The 16,346-nt window shown below is 42.3% G+C and overlaps 1 protein-coding gene across 6 annotated transcripts in view; it reads right to left on the bottom strand.

Moving 5' to 3' along the window:
• The window catches only part of LOC117027690 (protein DDI1 homolog 2), a 36,397-nt gene extending 20,330 nt beyond the window's left edge, over positions 1–16,067 (bottom strand). For 2 of the 6 annotated variants that reach the window (XM_033115709.1, XM_033115707.1), the window contains exons 1-4: positions 15,718–16,066; positions 7,652–7,781; positions 4,494–4,730; positions 2,266–2,392 (exon numbers count right to left, since the gene is read on the bottom strand). In XM_033115709.1, the coding sequence (XP_032971600.1) occupies positions 2,266–2,392; positions 4,494–4,730; positions 7,652–7,781; positions 15,718–15,855 (632 nt within the window). In that variant the 5' untranslated portion in view covers positions 15,856–16,066. Of the gene's footprint in view, positions 1–2,265; positions 2,393–4,493; positions 4,731–7,651; positions 7,782–15,717 lie in introns of all 6 variants that reach the window. The other 4 variants (XM_033115711.1, XM_033115708.1, XM_033115704.1 and 1 more) reach the window with 4 other exon arrangements.
• Positions 16,068–16,346: the final 279 nt, after the last annotated feature.

Genomic DNA, 16,346 nt, shown 5'->3' with positions numbered 1-16,346 from the left:
TACAATGCCAACATAAGAGCAGATGTTCAAAAAATGCTCAGAAAATATCCATCTACCTGCTTAGTGACCAGTTAGAAAATGACACACATTTGTATCACAGTTCACCTGGTCCATCAAATCATTTTTTTAGAAATTGAACCTATTCTAATTACCATATGAGAAAAGCATATAAAAGGAGTTCCAGCTTACTCCAATATCTCATGTCTTCATCCCCAACCTCCTTTTAAAAACATAACCAAAAACTATCAACATTAACAGACGCTGGGCAGTGGCTGGGCCACTTACCTGAAGGCTGAGACCTAACAGAACAGGGTCCAAGGTTTAGGTAAATTACATTGTAAACCAGGGTCTGGCAAACTACAGCCCCCAGTCTGTCTGTGGGAACACGGCCACACCGTTCATTTACATACAGGTATTACCTACGGCTGCTTCGTACTGCGCTGCCAGAGCCGGGCACCAGCGACAGAGACAGTATGGCCTGCACAGCCTAAAATGTTTACTACCTAGTCCTTAACAGAAAAGGTTGGCTGACCCCTGCCCTAAACTGTAGTGCCTATCCTTTTAGTAGTAATACTCTAGCCCAATTGAATTGATGGTTTCATTGGCCATTCTGTAATAAAATATTAAACTTCTCAGAAAGTCTAAGGCACACTCATTTAATTCAGACAGGCAAATATGCAAGCTATTACACCTCGGTGTACATACACCCTGTGTAATTGCTGGTGTAGCATACCAAATAAAACTTTAATAGGCATTTGATATAATTACACAGTTTTTCTCCTGTGCCATATTATTTAGAAATAACCTAAAATTAGTTGCACACTCCTGACCTTGCACTGACTCCAACCAAGGTAAGCCGCAGCAAAAAATCTTCTGAGATAATACTAGTTACTTTGGTTATTCTGGGCTCTGTATAGAGTCTCTTTACAGGCACAAGGTTTTCTCCTTTAGAAGAATGTATGTGTTACCCCGTTTCCTTTACCTCACCCCTGGAAAGAAACATAAAGCATATGGATATGCCTCATTTCACTTTTTCTCTTCCAATAGCTAAGTGCCATGGTTTGGCCACGAGACCTCCCACACTGCCTCCCACCCTCCTGCTTCCTGGGTTGAATGCAATTATTCTTGAGAATTATGTCAGGTTCCCTTCTAGCTGCAATGCGGTCTAGTTCAGAGAACACAAATATCTTCCTATTTCTCTGGATAGATTTAACTAGTGAGATGTTTCTCAAAGATGTTCATTAGTTCTGGTACAATTAATGGGGACACAAAATCAACAAAAACACAGGTGAACGGCTTAGGGCTGTCAAGTGATTCTGGAGGACAATGTACGTTTCTTTGATTTCAAATGTCGTCAGAGAAATAAGAAAACCATTATGTGACTTCCAAGTTGACAGTATAATGTAGTGACAAACTCAGACTTCATCTAGTGACCAAACATGACGACAAAGCCCCTAAATGTAGGATCGTTAATTATATTCTTCTTAGTTACACTAAGGCCTTCACAACTAGCAACAAAAAGTGAATCCTGGGGGGGAAAAGCAGCTGTTCTTTTATTCAAAGGCACTGACTGAACGGCGTCTTGCTTGTGACCAGAGATGTGACCACGGGAGGCATGAGGATCATGGTGCTGCTGAGGCCCCACCCCTCAGACTCTGATTCCTCACATTTGGGAGTAGAGCCCAGGCATCTGCGTTTTTAAAAGCTTTTCATGTGACATGACTGCAGCCTCAGGTGAGAACCACAGCATTCAAAACCTGGAGCTGGAAATGCGTCCGACAGTCAGTTTATCCAAGAACTGCGCAAGGAAAGACTCAGGACTAGAAGGTTGCATTTATACAGAGGCCTCTCTCTCTCTCTCTCCTGATCCAATCAAGTTCTAGCCCTGGATTTTATCAGGGCTCCCACGTTATGTGTAAGGAAAGGGATTCCAACCAGCCTGTGTAGCCAGCCTAGCAGCCTCACCAAATTGGGGGCTTCTGCTCAGTCCTGAGGTCATCTGCCTGGGCTGCTTTAATGATGAACTGTGGGCTAATCAGGGAGTCTTTATTAAGATTTTAGACGAGGAAGTCACTAAGTTAGGTACCTGGTACCTTTGCAATGTTGCATCGAAATAGGAGGAAGAGAAAATAACCGAAAAGACTGAAGTTATTATCTCAAATGCAAAATAAGGAATGTACTTCAAAGCAGATGCCTAACTAATAACTGAACCCTGTAGTCTGGGAGATCTGGACTCTCTTACTCTTGAGGTGAAGGTGCCATTACCTTATATCTTCTTCTATTTTTGCCTGAGCTTCAAGATCAAAAGGGTCAGCAGAAAAGAGACGAATCCTTTCTTGCTCTCTCCGGGCTCGGTCCTGCTGCTGCTCCACCAGGACCCTGGAAAATTTCTCTACAAAAATAAGGGAAACATCTTAAGTACCACTCCATTTCATTCTTTATTAGTGCTTCTCCACATCAAACAAGTTCTCAAACACAACTGTAAGAGATGCAGAAAGGATGCCCCCAAATTAATGAGCAATTACATTTACTTTCTATCTGAGGCAAGACTACTTCTTCACCTAAATTTGGTGTAAAGAAATAAAGTACCTGCAAAAATCATTTAGTCTTATAAGAAGTTATGCATCACATTTGTTTCTGCTCAGAGATAACGACTTTTCAATTTAAATCAGTGGGGAATGACATCTGTGTGGCAGAGAAGTGACCCCACTCCTCCTGTCCCCATTGCTCTGATTGCTCTATTCCCTAGAAATAAAATAGAGCACGACGAACCCCCTTTTCCTCTTTTAGTTTCATTTGCTTTCTAACACTCTCTGCCTTAAAGCAGACAAGTTAAATGCAAACTACTGTTAGCCTATCTATAGTACCTGATAGATAATAGGCAGGAAAATTAGCAAAGAGAAAATATTGCTTGCTGTAAAATATATGTCACAAGAACCTTTACTATGCTCCTTCTATGGGGGTGCATTTCAATGTATAAGCTTGAATGTGCCATCATCATGGTCTCTGGCAATTAGATACGCTGCATAAGAAATTAAAGAAACCAAGATAATGGTCACGTGAACTACTTACTACACACAACATGGATGAATCTAAGAAACATTAAGTAGAGTGACACAAGCCTGACATGGGGACATACTATATGATTCCATTTACATCAAGATCAAAAATAAGCAAAATTAACCTATGATTATCACAATAGTGACAGCCTATTATAAAGGGAGAAAACTGACTACGAGAGAACATGATGGAACTTTCTGGAGTGAGAGAGAAATGTTCTGTATCTTGATTGGGGTGGTGGTTGCATGAGTTTGCCAAAACTCAACAAACTGTATACTTAAATTCGTGTATTTCTCTGTAGGTAAATTATTACTTCAATTTAAAAAAATGGTTACTTGAGGAATGAGTTAGTCTGAAATGTTTTAAAATTTAATCACAAATTTTAAACCCAAGAGTAAAACTGGAGAAATTTACAGAGAAAACTTTATTCATGAAGATGACTAAAAATAAATGTCCTGTTAAATAAAAGAATGGCGGGGCCGGCTCGGTGGCTCAGGCGGTTAGAGCTCCATGCTCCTAACTCCGAAGGCTGCCGGTTCGATTCCCACATGGGCCAGTGGGCTCTCAACCACAAGGTTGCCAGTTCGATTCCTCGAGTCCCGCAAGGGATGGTGGGCAGCGACCCCTGCAACTAAGATTGAAACACAGCACCTTGAGCTGAGCTGCCGCTGAGCTCCCAGATGGCTCAGTTGGTTGGAGCGTGTCCTCTCAACCACAAGGTTGCCGGTTCGACTCCTGCAAGGGATGGTGGGCCGTGCCCCCTGCAACTAGCAACGGCAATTGGACCTGGAGCTGAGCTGCGCCCTCCACAACTAAGACTGAAAGGACAACAACTTGAAGCTGAAGGGCACCCTCCACAACTAAGATTGAAAGGACAACAACTTGACTTGGAAAAAAAAAAGTCCTGGAAGTACACACTGTTCCCCAATAAAGTCCTGTTCCCCTTCCCCCCCCCCCAAAAAAAAAGAATGGCTCCAAAAAAACTGTTGGTAACAACCCTGCTATCATTAAACTTAGGGGGGGGTGAGAGAATAAGGGGGTTCCATTTTGCCATCCAGGCTGATGGCTCTGGCTGTTTCCTGGAACTGAAAGTCACCAGCTGACTTACTGGTATTTTCTTTAATTAAGGGTCAAAATATCAGTACCTGGGTATATGCTGCTAAAATAATTAGGGAAAAACATGTAAATGGAAGGGGCTGGTCTACCTGGACTTCTGAACTCTCTGTAGCCCTGAAATTCTGTTGCTATTGCCAATTAACTTAGCCTTTGACATCAGCACTAATTTCTCTCTCCTAGACCAACACGTATGTTCAAGGAATCATGTGACACAGTGGGCTGAACACACTAGCTAGGCCTGAGTTTCTCCACATTGGCTGTGACACAAGCACTTCACCTCAGGTCAGCCTGATGGCCTTCCAAACTGATAAGCTTACCAAGATCTCCGCTGAGCAGAGCGTCTGCCAGGGGCGGATTGCGTTCCTTCAGCAAGGACAGCTCATGGGGGTTGGCCAGCAACATGTCTCGGAGCAAGGCGGGATTGTCCAAGCCCTGAGGGGATGAAGCTATGTCTCCGGGAGATGAGTGGGACTGCTGTGCTCCCGGTGGCTGCCGCTGCCGGGAACCTGACGTGCCAGGCACAGCTATACTACGGAAGTCTATTCGGGGTAAGTCTGTTGGGGAAAATCGATTCAGTTTACTTCAAACGACTCCATGAAAACAAGCATCTGAAGGAAACAGCAGAACATTTGTTCATGCGTGGCATGTAATAGCAGCAAGCGGTAATCGGAGACGTTCTGAGGCCCCCCCTTGCTTTTCCTCATGCTGACTTTGAATATAAAGATTGCAGTCTGAAAGTGAACAAGAAGGAAAGAAAAGTGTGTTGTGTGTGTGTGTGGGAGGGGGCCACAGACAAAGGTAGTCACTCCAGATCTTTGGTTTATAAAATATCCTAGAATAGGTAAGTTTTCATTTATTTTTGTGTGAAAAACATTAAAGCTAGTCTCAACAAATGTAACTGCGTGAATTTGGATGCGGTTCTTAAAAACATCCCGGGTCTGCTTTGCCACATGCTTGGAAGAGCCCCGACACCTTGAGCAAAGACCTCCCATATCAAGTCAGCAGCACAAATGTTAGCTGTCAAGTTTTGTGCTGCACGTTAGCTCTTCCAATTGGCACTTTCATCTGTGCATCACTGCTGACACGTCTTAGATCCCAGGGGAGCCAGGAGGTGTAATCATTTCACAGGAGAGGAAAACAGCAGACAAGGAACCCGCGCAGGTTCTCGGTGCTGAGGACATCAAAAGACGTAACAGGTTTAGAAACTACAACGCCAGGTTCTGTACTTCAGGTTCAGCTGACTTTAGTAAGCAAAGTAAAATGAAAGGGGACCTTACACAAAGGACCCAAATATTGTATGAGTTCATTTATATGAAGTGTCCAGAATAGGAAAATACAGAGACAGAAAGTAGACTGATGGGTGCCCAGGACTAGGAAGGAGGCCTGAGGGCAGATGGGGAATGACTGCTAATGGGAACACGGTTTTTTTTTAAGGTGATAAAATGTGCTAAAATTGGGGCGGCTGGTTGGCTCAGTTGGTTAGAGCACCAAGGTTGCCGGTTCGATTCCCACATGGGCCAGTGAGCTGCCCATCCTCCCCAACAACTAGATTGAAAACAACGACTTGACTTGGTGCTGATGGGTCCTGGAAAAACACACTGTTCCCCAATATTCCCCAATAAAAATTTTTTAAAAAAATGTGCTAAAATTGATTGTAGTGATGGCTGCACAACTCTGAATATACTAAAAACCATTGAACTATATCCTTCAAATGAGTGAAATGTACCGTAGGTGAATGATCTCAATAAAACTGTTATTTAAAAGTTTTATTTTTTTTTAAAGGAAAAAAATAGAAAAGTAGAGCCAGAATGAGGGCTAGGACTCAGTGAATCTACATGTCTTTAATCCCAAAGTGTTATTTAATGGTCACACTTGTCCCAAGTCAGGGCTAAGCTGTTTGGACCACATATGAAGGGGATGCTTAAACTCTGCATCTTAGCATGGGTTCAACGAGTCGCTTTCTTCAGACAGCCCTCCGCTGGTAGGCAGTACGAGTGTGTGGGTGTGGTGTATGCCCGCATATGTGCATGAACTTCCAACCAATGAAAAGCTGACGTGAATGGCATGATCTCTGTGAGGTAATCTATACCCACTAGCAAAACATATACAGGCAGGCCTTCCTTGTGGGTTGAAAATTTTTTTTCTTCAACCCCATTACATTTATCTTGAGACTCCCTTTACTTCAGAATAATTCTGGAAAACCTGTTTCCTTTATAGACCAGATCCCATCCTCTTTCCCCTACTGGCTCTCTTGTCCACACGGGACAGTACCAAAAAAAAAAGTAAATCTCCAGAACTAACATTCTCATCAAATTGATCAAAGGAAGATTTGGTTTTTATTGACTGGCATATCTGAATCACTCCTCTTTCTAAAGTTTAACAGTACTCCCAAGGGAGTAATGTAACCCGAATCTGGGAGGAACAGTGCTTGATCATCTCTTATAGCCCCAGTTTCAGGCTGAATGGAAGACTGTGTTCTAAGCTGGAGTCTGTCATCACCCGGACACCTATCAGCATTACTGTAACTTTTAAAGCCAAGTGACCTAGAGACTAAACACTGTTTAAAGAAGTCTATCAGGATACGGCAGGGAATGGAAAAAAACTAAGACATTTCATCAAGTAGTTCCACATTAGAACCTGACAAACTTTTGTAGATCATAAAGCCCTTTCAGTATCTTAAGAAATCTGGGCCCTGTCCCCGTGTAATGCACACATGCCCACACAATTGTTTCTCATTTCAGGGACACAAACCTCCTAAATTCCGATGCACAGATTCCATATTATAAACACTTATTCTGGATGGAGCGTCTAAGAAAAATAAGTTTCTGTTTACATGATTAATAGAAAGAACCCGAAGTTGGTGGTCTAGCCACTTAATGTTCATAAAGCTCAGTGTAATGGAAAAAGCACCAAATTTTAATTCCTATCCCTTCACTTATTAGCTAGGTAACTTGGAAGACATTATTTAAAATCAGAGTTTCATCTGTTACTGATAATAAATTGTAAAGAGGAATCTCTTCCCTTACATCTGGCTTAAGAGATCATGTGACAAGTGGGTACAAGTGCCTGCCTGACTGTAAAATGCTCCCCAAAGGCCCGCCACTGAACTCCAGACGCCAAGTAGCAAAAGTCAGCCAGGGCCCAGGCACATGTAGGTTTCTCCCGTCCTTCCCAAGGACAGAATTACCATTGGTAACAACAGAAACTTACATTCATATTATGTGCTGAAGGTTTTACACGTCTTCTTTTCACATCAACTCCAGGAGTTAATGATAGTTAATGATAGGGTTAATGATAGCACCTATCTTACGAATGAGGAAACTGATTTTCAGGAGTTAGCTTGTCCAAGGTTACACAGCAAGCACAGGGCAAAGTCAGGATCTGTACCCTGGCAGCCTGAATCCAAAGCTAACCTAAAACTGAACCACTACGCTTTGCTACCTACTGATGCTTATGGCATTCTGAGATGTCTTACTTGGAAAATGCACTGGAGGTCGAGGGTCTGCATTCTCCTTCTGTCGCAAAATCACAACATCTCCATCTTTCAAGCCGTAAGAAGCCAGTGATCTGTGGTTGTCTGTGAGAGGTCTTTCAGCATAGACGATCTACAACGAGAAAGATTTAACAGAACAAAGCACTGAGAAGTAACATGGGGCAAAACAGAAACACTAGTTTTCCTTTTCATCAGATAATGTCGCTTCCTGCTCAAAACCCTCCAACGGTTTCCCATCACACCCAGAATAAAAGCCAAAGTCCTCCCCGTCACCTGTAGACCCAAATAACTTGGCCCCTGGCTCTCCCTCTGACCTGATCTCATACCATGATTGCTGTTTCTCGAATAACCACTTCCCTTTCAAGGCTGTTTCACATGCTCCCCTCTCTCTCTGAAGAATGTCCTTTCTTCCGTCATTTTTAGGTCTCCGACCAAACGTTACCTCTTCAGAGACCTTCTCTAATCACCCTCACCTCACATATTATATATTGAACAGGGCCTGTTAAATAAATAATACCCAAAGATGTGCCGAATTAAAGGACAAATGAATCTATGGAAGTAGTAGATGTAATTTTAGATTGACTTTTGAGTAGGGAGGGAATGGGGATGATTTATTCTGGGTATGCTAACTAATGCTATTAAATAATGTGTCCACTACCCCACCTCCCTCCCCAGTTTTGGTGAGACAGAACTGACATATAAACACTATTAGTTGCATGTATACAACATGATGGTTTGATATTTGTATATATTGCAAAATGGTCAGCACAATAAGTCTACTTAACATCCATCATCTCACATAGTTACACAGTTATTTTTCTTGTGATAAGAACCTTTTACTATCTTAGTAACTTCCAAACAAGTGATACAGTATTGTTACCTTTAGTTACTACACCAAACATTATATCCCAATGTGTCCATTTTTAAATCATCTTGCACACTGGCAAGTCTACAAGGTTCCCAACCCCACCCTTCTCGCATTCTTCTTTCTTTTTTACCACCCAAAGATTGATCAGTCATGTTTATGAGTGGAAGATAAAAGTGGAAGACATTCAGAAAAGAACAATTAAACACAGATGGACAAAAGGAACAAGGATGGACTACTAATAAAAATATTTTTATGACACACAAACACTGAAGAAAGCCTGAGAGCATAAATACAGGTGAAACAATGTGCTGTGGCAAGAAGAGGAACGCATGAAGGGCACACTGTAATTTTACCATGAAGGAACATAAAACGTACCCTGCATCATTATATACTCCAGAGGGGCATTCAGAATAGACTCAGGCTTTGAAAGGTTTTCTTCCTAACAATTCGCTTTTCACCAGGCCACATACGAACTGAGGAACTTGAGTTGTGTCCTGGCTCGGACGGGGGCCCCGTCCCTCAGCTGGTCCAGGCTTCACATTTCCCATTTGTCAAGCAAGCAGTTGGGGCTAGGTAATCATTATAGCTTGCCCCTTCCAGGTCTCTCTGCTCCACTACCATTTTACCATGTTGCCTCACATGTTCTCACAGGTCTCATAGTTAAGACTGCCTGACACAGAACCTGAAAAAGACAGGATTTAAACCGGGGAAAAAATGATCTGCCATATCTGGTCTCAGAATGTGCACTGAAAGGAGGAACAGAACTAACAGGAAACTGAATTTAGTTCCTTCCAAAAATCAAACACTGCTGGGCATGAGCAAAAACTTGATTTGCAGAATTTGTAGGTCCAATTATACTTTGTAAGTTCTAAATATGACTAGAAAAAGTATTGTTAGTTCTTCCCCTCACCTGCAAAGTTAAAACACGTTACAACAGATTTCAACCGTAATTTTGTCAACCCATTAGTACTGTTGTAGAAGTATTTACCTCACTGTAAAAGTACCCTAGAATCGACACAGACTGTTTGCAATACAACCCGACAGTCATTTTATAACTTGTGGGATTGCTTGGAAAAACCACCATAAATCTGAAGCGACAAGTGTCGCAGGTTGAGGTGTGCAGCAAGAAAGAGGAGGCGTGCCAAGAGAAACGCCACACAGGCAGCTCTCACAAGGTGGCATCAGCATTGTAAAGCCACCACAATGAAGGTACCAGCGATCCAAGGCCTATTCTTTAATGTCCCAGGCTCAGAAATTCAATCAGTATATTTAGAGACACACAATCAGTCGACACACCTAACTGTACTTCGAACATTTATGTACCTACAACAAGACATCAAACCCAGGAGAATCAGAAAGCTCCAGCCACAAGCTCACTGGATTCTCTTCACGCTGGAAGCGCTACATGGAGAGCCTTATTAAAACAGCAGACAGCGGGGAGCATGAGCTCTTGCTCCCGGCATACATCGTCAGTTTGGCTCAAATAAACTCTTACAAAAATTCAACAACCATAAGTGAAATAAGTCAGACAGAGAAAGACAAATACCATATGATTTCACTTATATGCGGAATCTAAAGAAAAGAATAAGTGAATGAACTAATCAGAAACAGTTTTGGAGACATAGAGGAAAAACTGAAGGTTGCTAGATGGGAGGGGGGTGGGGATAAGGGGGAAAGTGAGAGGGTTAGAAAACAGTCGGTAGCCACAAGATTGTCACGGGGTTTTGAAAATTAATTTGGGGAATGTAATCAATAATGTTGTAAAGATTGTGTAGGGTATCCGATGGACACGTGTCCCATTAGGGAGACCACCGCAGGGATGATGTAGATGCCTGATCACTGCACTGTACACCTGAAGCTGAAGCTGAGCAATAATGACTGTCAACTACAATTTTATATATATATATATGTATATATATGTGTGTATATATATATATGTATATGTATATACTTACAAGAAGCGGAGTACAGCGTTAGGAATAGAGACAGTGGAAATGTAAAGGCTGTGTGCGATGTCAGAGGGGTAGTGGATGTGGGAGGGGGGTTCACACAGTGTGAGGGATAGAAATGATAAACGTCTAAGTATTACTTTGTCTTGTGCACCTGAAACTAATAATAAAAAAAACCCAACAACAACACAATAGCTAAAGAGATTTAACTATAAATAAATGGTCTAGAGTCACAATACCCTTGTTCCATTTCAAATATGTCCCCAAATATATTATTAAAACGATCCTCAAAGAGCGAAAAACAAAAATTCAACCACCAACAAACAGCAGACGACCACGAGTGAGCTGCTACGAAGAGCCAGCATCAGACTAGGCTCTCATCTCCCACTTAGTCCTCACATGCTCTCATTTCGGGCATTATTTGTCCCACTTCATGGAGAGGGAAACAGATACAGAGCGAGGCTACATCCCTACTAAGAGAACTGGGCCTGGAGCCACACCTGCCTGACTTTCAAGCCCACGGTCCTTCCCTAGTACCACTTACGACTTTCCCAAACACAAGTCCGGTGTGGCCTGGTGAATTAGCTGGGCGACCTTAGCAAGAGCTATTAAGGCCTCCGTCCCCACGAAGGGCCTACACTCATCAGGGGGATCAAAACACGTCCACTGCTCAATGTATCCTCTGCCCTGAACACGAAGAAAGGAACACTTCCGATCCCTCCCTCACTCTCTGGACTCCCATTTTACAGACGCCACACACCACTCCACCGCTCAGCTAGCACATCCTTTCCTCAGAAGACAATGGCATGGCTTTTTCAAAGGAGAGCAGCTTGACCTAACAATAAAAATGTAAGATCCAGATAACCACTAACGTCAAATGTGTATGTGAAATATGGAATATTCCTATCTGCCCCGACTTCCTAAAAATACTAGACTGGAGAACGTGGGTGAGGAGCAAACATTCTTCACAATGACAGAGCAGTAGGTGTATTCCATTTTAATCCCAGGACACAAATGAAATAAACAAAAGCTTAAATGAAATTATCATTACCACAGAGAACTGTTTTTTGTCAAAATAGCCTTAAGAGTCTAAGAAAGACAATTATTTTACAGCTTAAGTCCCAGAATAAATCAGACCAATTTTCCAACTTAATATTAGTATCTACAAGACCAAGGCTTTCAAATTTCTCCTACGTAGTCAAAACAAAATGAGTTTCCGTAATGGCACTGGTGATGCTTTCCACCATTCATAATACCCAACTCAAAAGCTACAAAGCTCAAAATTCAAGTTTTGAGACTTATAAAAACATACAACTGGAAAATTTATACAGCTACAGGTTTCAATCTGCAGAAGTGGCACAACTACTAGCTCTCAACCCAGAGGAAGCCCCCTAGAGATTGAATTCTCATCTTAATCAGCATTTAACAATTAATTAATACAACTCCAAGACCTTTAAGCATGATGTCCAACGCTTTCCGGTCTCTGAATGAGCGCCTTCAATCAACAGAAATCATATTATTTCTAGCATTAGGGATGATAAAATGGCCACAAAACCCTTGGAATCACATCTGAATGGCTTCATAACAGTATCTACCATTAACTGAAAGCCCACTGCATGCCAAGAGATCTACATATTACAATCCATGTAATAGTCAGCTTGACTTTCACAACCCTTCTGGAAGATAATTTGGCAAGTTAGTAAAAGCCTTTCAAAAGACTTGGCAACTCCCTAAGAATTTATCCTGAGAAAATAATCAGAAATGAAGACAAAGCCTTAAGTATATAGAGATCCATGGAAATGTTACTCATAACTGCTTTCAATTTTCTCCAATTCAAATACCCAGCAATAGGGAAATTGTTAAATAAACTGCAGTACGTCTATATAATGGTATATCATGTGACCATTAAAATTATAAATTTGAAGAATTTATAACATATGGAAAAATGCTGACAATGTAGTGTTGACTGAAGAAAGATATGAAATAAGTTCAGACCATCATGTGTAAAAGATACATTTTAACTATATAAAGGGAAAAAAGGTTAGGGAAAAAATACGCTAAAAAGTAAACTTCGGTTATCTCTGGGTTATGAGGAAATAAGTAATTGTGTTCTTCTTTACCCTTTTTTTGTTACAAGTTTTCTAAACTGAATACATAGATATTTATCAGGAAGAAAATACATGAAAATTACCTGTAAAAACAAACATACAGAAAGTTTGTTTTCTATGTTTCCTACAATAGAAGATAGCTACAGAAGAATATTTCAGTTTCCATTGGTTTAAAATAGTGTCTTACAAACCGCAAATCATGCTGTGTGCAGAGCTGCCTTTCCAGGATCATACAGTTACTGCTATTATTTGGGATTTAAATATGTCTTTCATTTGAGAGTCCTTACATATTCTGCACCCGTTTTTTACCACATGCCACCTACAGGGGTAAATTATAACAATGTTTCAAAAACAAGGACATTAAAGTGAAGCTAAATTCTGATAACTGTTTGAAGTTTGCCCAGCCAAGTCTGCATCAAAGCATCAAACACAGTCACGACTGGCTTCCAAGTCCACACTTGTATGAAGAGACAGAACACACCCAGCTTAAATCACATGTACAAGTAGAGATGGTTTCTATTCTAAATTTGTTATCATCGCATTATAACTACTATAATCAGACCAGAACTGTTAAAAATTAACACCTTTTCCAAGTGTATGCTTCTGCACAACTGACGCTGATATGAAAGACTGAATTCTAAACCAGTGATCCTCGCAAGATGATTCTTTAAGGATATAGAAAGAAAATAGAAAGTATCTGTATTTCCATTTCCATTTTTCATCCTTCCTTAAATTCTATTCTGGGCCTGTTTGTAATGCACATAAGGTATTACTTCATGTATATAGTATACTTGTAATATACATGCATATATATATATATATATATATATAATATGCGTTAGTTTGTGTATATATTTTATATACATCACAAAGATGCATGTTCTAAAACATTTTACTCAGAGGGATACATCACCGAAAAAGTTTGGAGACTAGTGGTCTGGACGCACGGTGACAGAAAAGAATAGCCAGGAACATTTAAAAAAATATATTCCCTTTAGAAATGGAGGTGAAGGATGAGAATGGGGAAGGTAAATAAAGGGAGAGGTAAAGAGACCAGGAGAACTATGAGAGGGAGGAAGGGAAGATGGGTAATTACAGGAGAACCCTGGGAGGTAAAGATGGGATAGACCTCAAGTGAGTGAAGATATGTTTGTGGGTAAAAACTATAATGATGTTTACTATTATGATTTTGCGAAAGGAAATGACTCAAATGTCTAGGGTGGATACTGTTCCTGCCTGATGGGTGAGCAACTGAAAGACAACCGACCACCAGACATCTTAAAATAGATACTGTGTTAGGTTACAATGGAGCCAACAGAACAAACTTGAAAAACAGGAGCTGTTTATAGCTATGTAACACAGGCTTAGCCCTAGTTGGAGCCCAGGTTTCCATATGCTAATTTGACTTGGGATGGAAGTAAATGCCAAAATGTTGACCTAACAAATAAGAATTTGGAGTTGTCCTAGTTGTTCAATTACTAGGTATTCCTAACATTCTGAGCTGGCAAAGGACAGTGCCTGCTTTCACCATACAATTATTTATTTTTCAATCTGACACCCTCTTTATTTTTTTGTTACAGCCATCTCAAAAAGTGAAGGAATAGAGACAATCTCAGTCTTTGTGTTCTTTCAAGCCCTAGTAACAACAAAATCCACTTACATTTTAATTTTTTTATTTCCTTTACCAGTTGGTGATTATAACCAGCGTAATACAATAGCCAGGAAGAAGAGAGCAATGGAAAAAGCCACCTTCAAAAACTTAAGTTGATCTCCCCTCCCTACTTAAACTCCTTTCCCAGTTCTCCACTTGAGGAATTCATTGACAGAAACTGTTTCCTGAGTGTTTGTGGATTTGCTTTTTTATAGAAGTTGCAAAAAATCCCTTTCACCAATTTCTTTGTAGCTTTTGCCAGACTGCGTATCTGAGTGACACTTTGTGCCCTGAAATGCTTTCTTGCTATTCAGCTTTATGCCAACGTTCTAAAGTTCACAGTGTAAAGGAATCACTTCCGAAGAAAATATTGACCCATTTGTTTACTATAACACAGGGCAGAACAAGCAGTAGTTGGGCAATAGTTTTTGGAACTATTTCATAACTGCAGTAGGAAATCAAGATTTACATTCTGGGGCTTTGGAGGACTTCTACAATTTTCTTAATATTTAAACTATGTCTTCCAAGGTCTGCTTATCAAGTCAGGATTTAACTGTTACAGTATGAAGGCCACAGTGTTATTGTCACTAATTCTGTTTGGGGGCAACTCCAAAACATTTTGAGAATAACTTACTTTGCTTATTTAAAATGTAAGAGCAGCTTAACTTCTATCCAGCAGAGTAGGGAAATGAAACAAGCAAATCACACTGAGAAGATACTAGGCCATTTTAAAGCAAACATCCTCATAAAGCACGGAGCTTTGAATTGACCCAAACTCTGAATTGTGATCTGAAAGAAAGAGGGATTTGGGCCTATTACCAGGGAAGAAACCAGAGAAACAAATAGTTTGAGTTGCACTAATGAGTGTTTTTTTTTTTAAGAATTTAACCAGAAACCAATGTGGTAGGGAAAAGGGATAGAGCATGTCCAAAGGCCTCAAAAAAAGGTCGTGCCAGTCTCAAACTTTTTCCTTCACTCAGAGTGCAAATCTGTACATTTAAAGGTAAATGGTGTTTACTTAAACAGGAACCCTCTCCAAAAAAGCAGATGAACATCTATCTACCAGCGATCTTAACTGGTATTTCTGGTTGGGGAAGCAGGATGTATGAACTCTTGCAAACCTAGGGCTTCTTCTTAGGTCCACGACACCCCAAACTGGGGATATTGGGGAGAAGGGGCCAATGAGCCAGAAGGTGGGGCAGGCCGCCCAACAACAGTCCACGAGTCCCTCAAGCTGCTTCGGGTGCGTCTACGGTCAGGTTCTCCACTCTCTCCGCGAGTACCCCACCCCAAGCTCGGAGCGTGTGGGGGCAGCTACCGATTCCAGCTCCCTCCCGGATGCGGGGGCGAGCTGGGAATGGCCATCCTGCTCCCTCCACCCCCAATTCTTCATCAGTAGCAAAGGGAGGCCGTGAGGCCCCGAAGCGGGAGGACTACGTCCGGAAAGAGGCCCCGCTGGCTGCCCGGCATACCTGGCTCTCGGCTGCGGGGATGCCGGACTCGAGTTCACACAGCGCGCGGAAGTTGTGCAGCTCGAAGTCGGCGTCGACCTGGAGGGAAAAGGTCACCTCGGAGAGGTCCCTCCGCACACAGTACACGGTGAGCAGCATGGCCCGGGCCCGACCCAGCTCGGCTCGGCTCGGCCCGGCTTCAGCGCAGGGATGCGGGTGGCGGCGGGGCCTGGCTCGTGCTGCAGGCGGACGGCGCCGGCTGCTTGCTCGCCGGCTCGCTCCTTCCCTCCTTCACACACGCTCAGTGACTCACTCCCTCCCTCCCTCACTAGCGAGCACAGCCGCCGCCACCCGCCTGCAAGTCCGCCAGCCTGCCTGCCGGCCTGCCTCCCACCCCTGCCGCCAAGCGCACCGGCCGCCCAGCGCCCCGCCCCGCCGCAACGCGGCTGCCGTAAAGCCCGCCTTGACCTCTCTTGCCTTCGCGACGCAGCTGAGGGGCGGGGCCGGGAAGGGAGGCGGAGCCGGGAAGGGAGGCGGGAAGGCAGAAGAGTTTCGGAGGGGTGGGTACGAGACGGGAGGCGGAGGAAGGGCGAGAGAAGCAGAGTAAGGAGAGGAATGAAGATAAAGTGTATTAATTGATTGATGTAATA

Source organism: Rhinolophus ferrumequinum, chromosome 9, assembly GCF_004115265.2.
Source record: "Rhinolophus ferrumequinum isolate MPI-CBG mRhiFer1 chromosome 9, mRhiFer1_v1.p, whole genome shotgun sequence".
NCBI classification, from domain to species: Eukaryota; Metazoa; Chordata; class Mammalia; order Chiroptera; family Rhinolophidae; genus Rhinolophus; species Rhinolophus ferrumequinum.
This window is presented reverse-complemented; position numbering and strand designations above follow the sequence as displayed.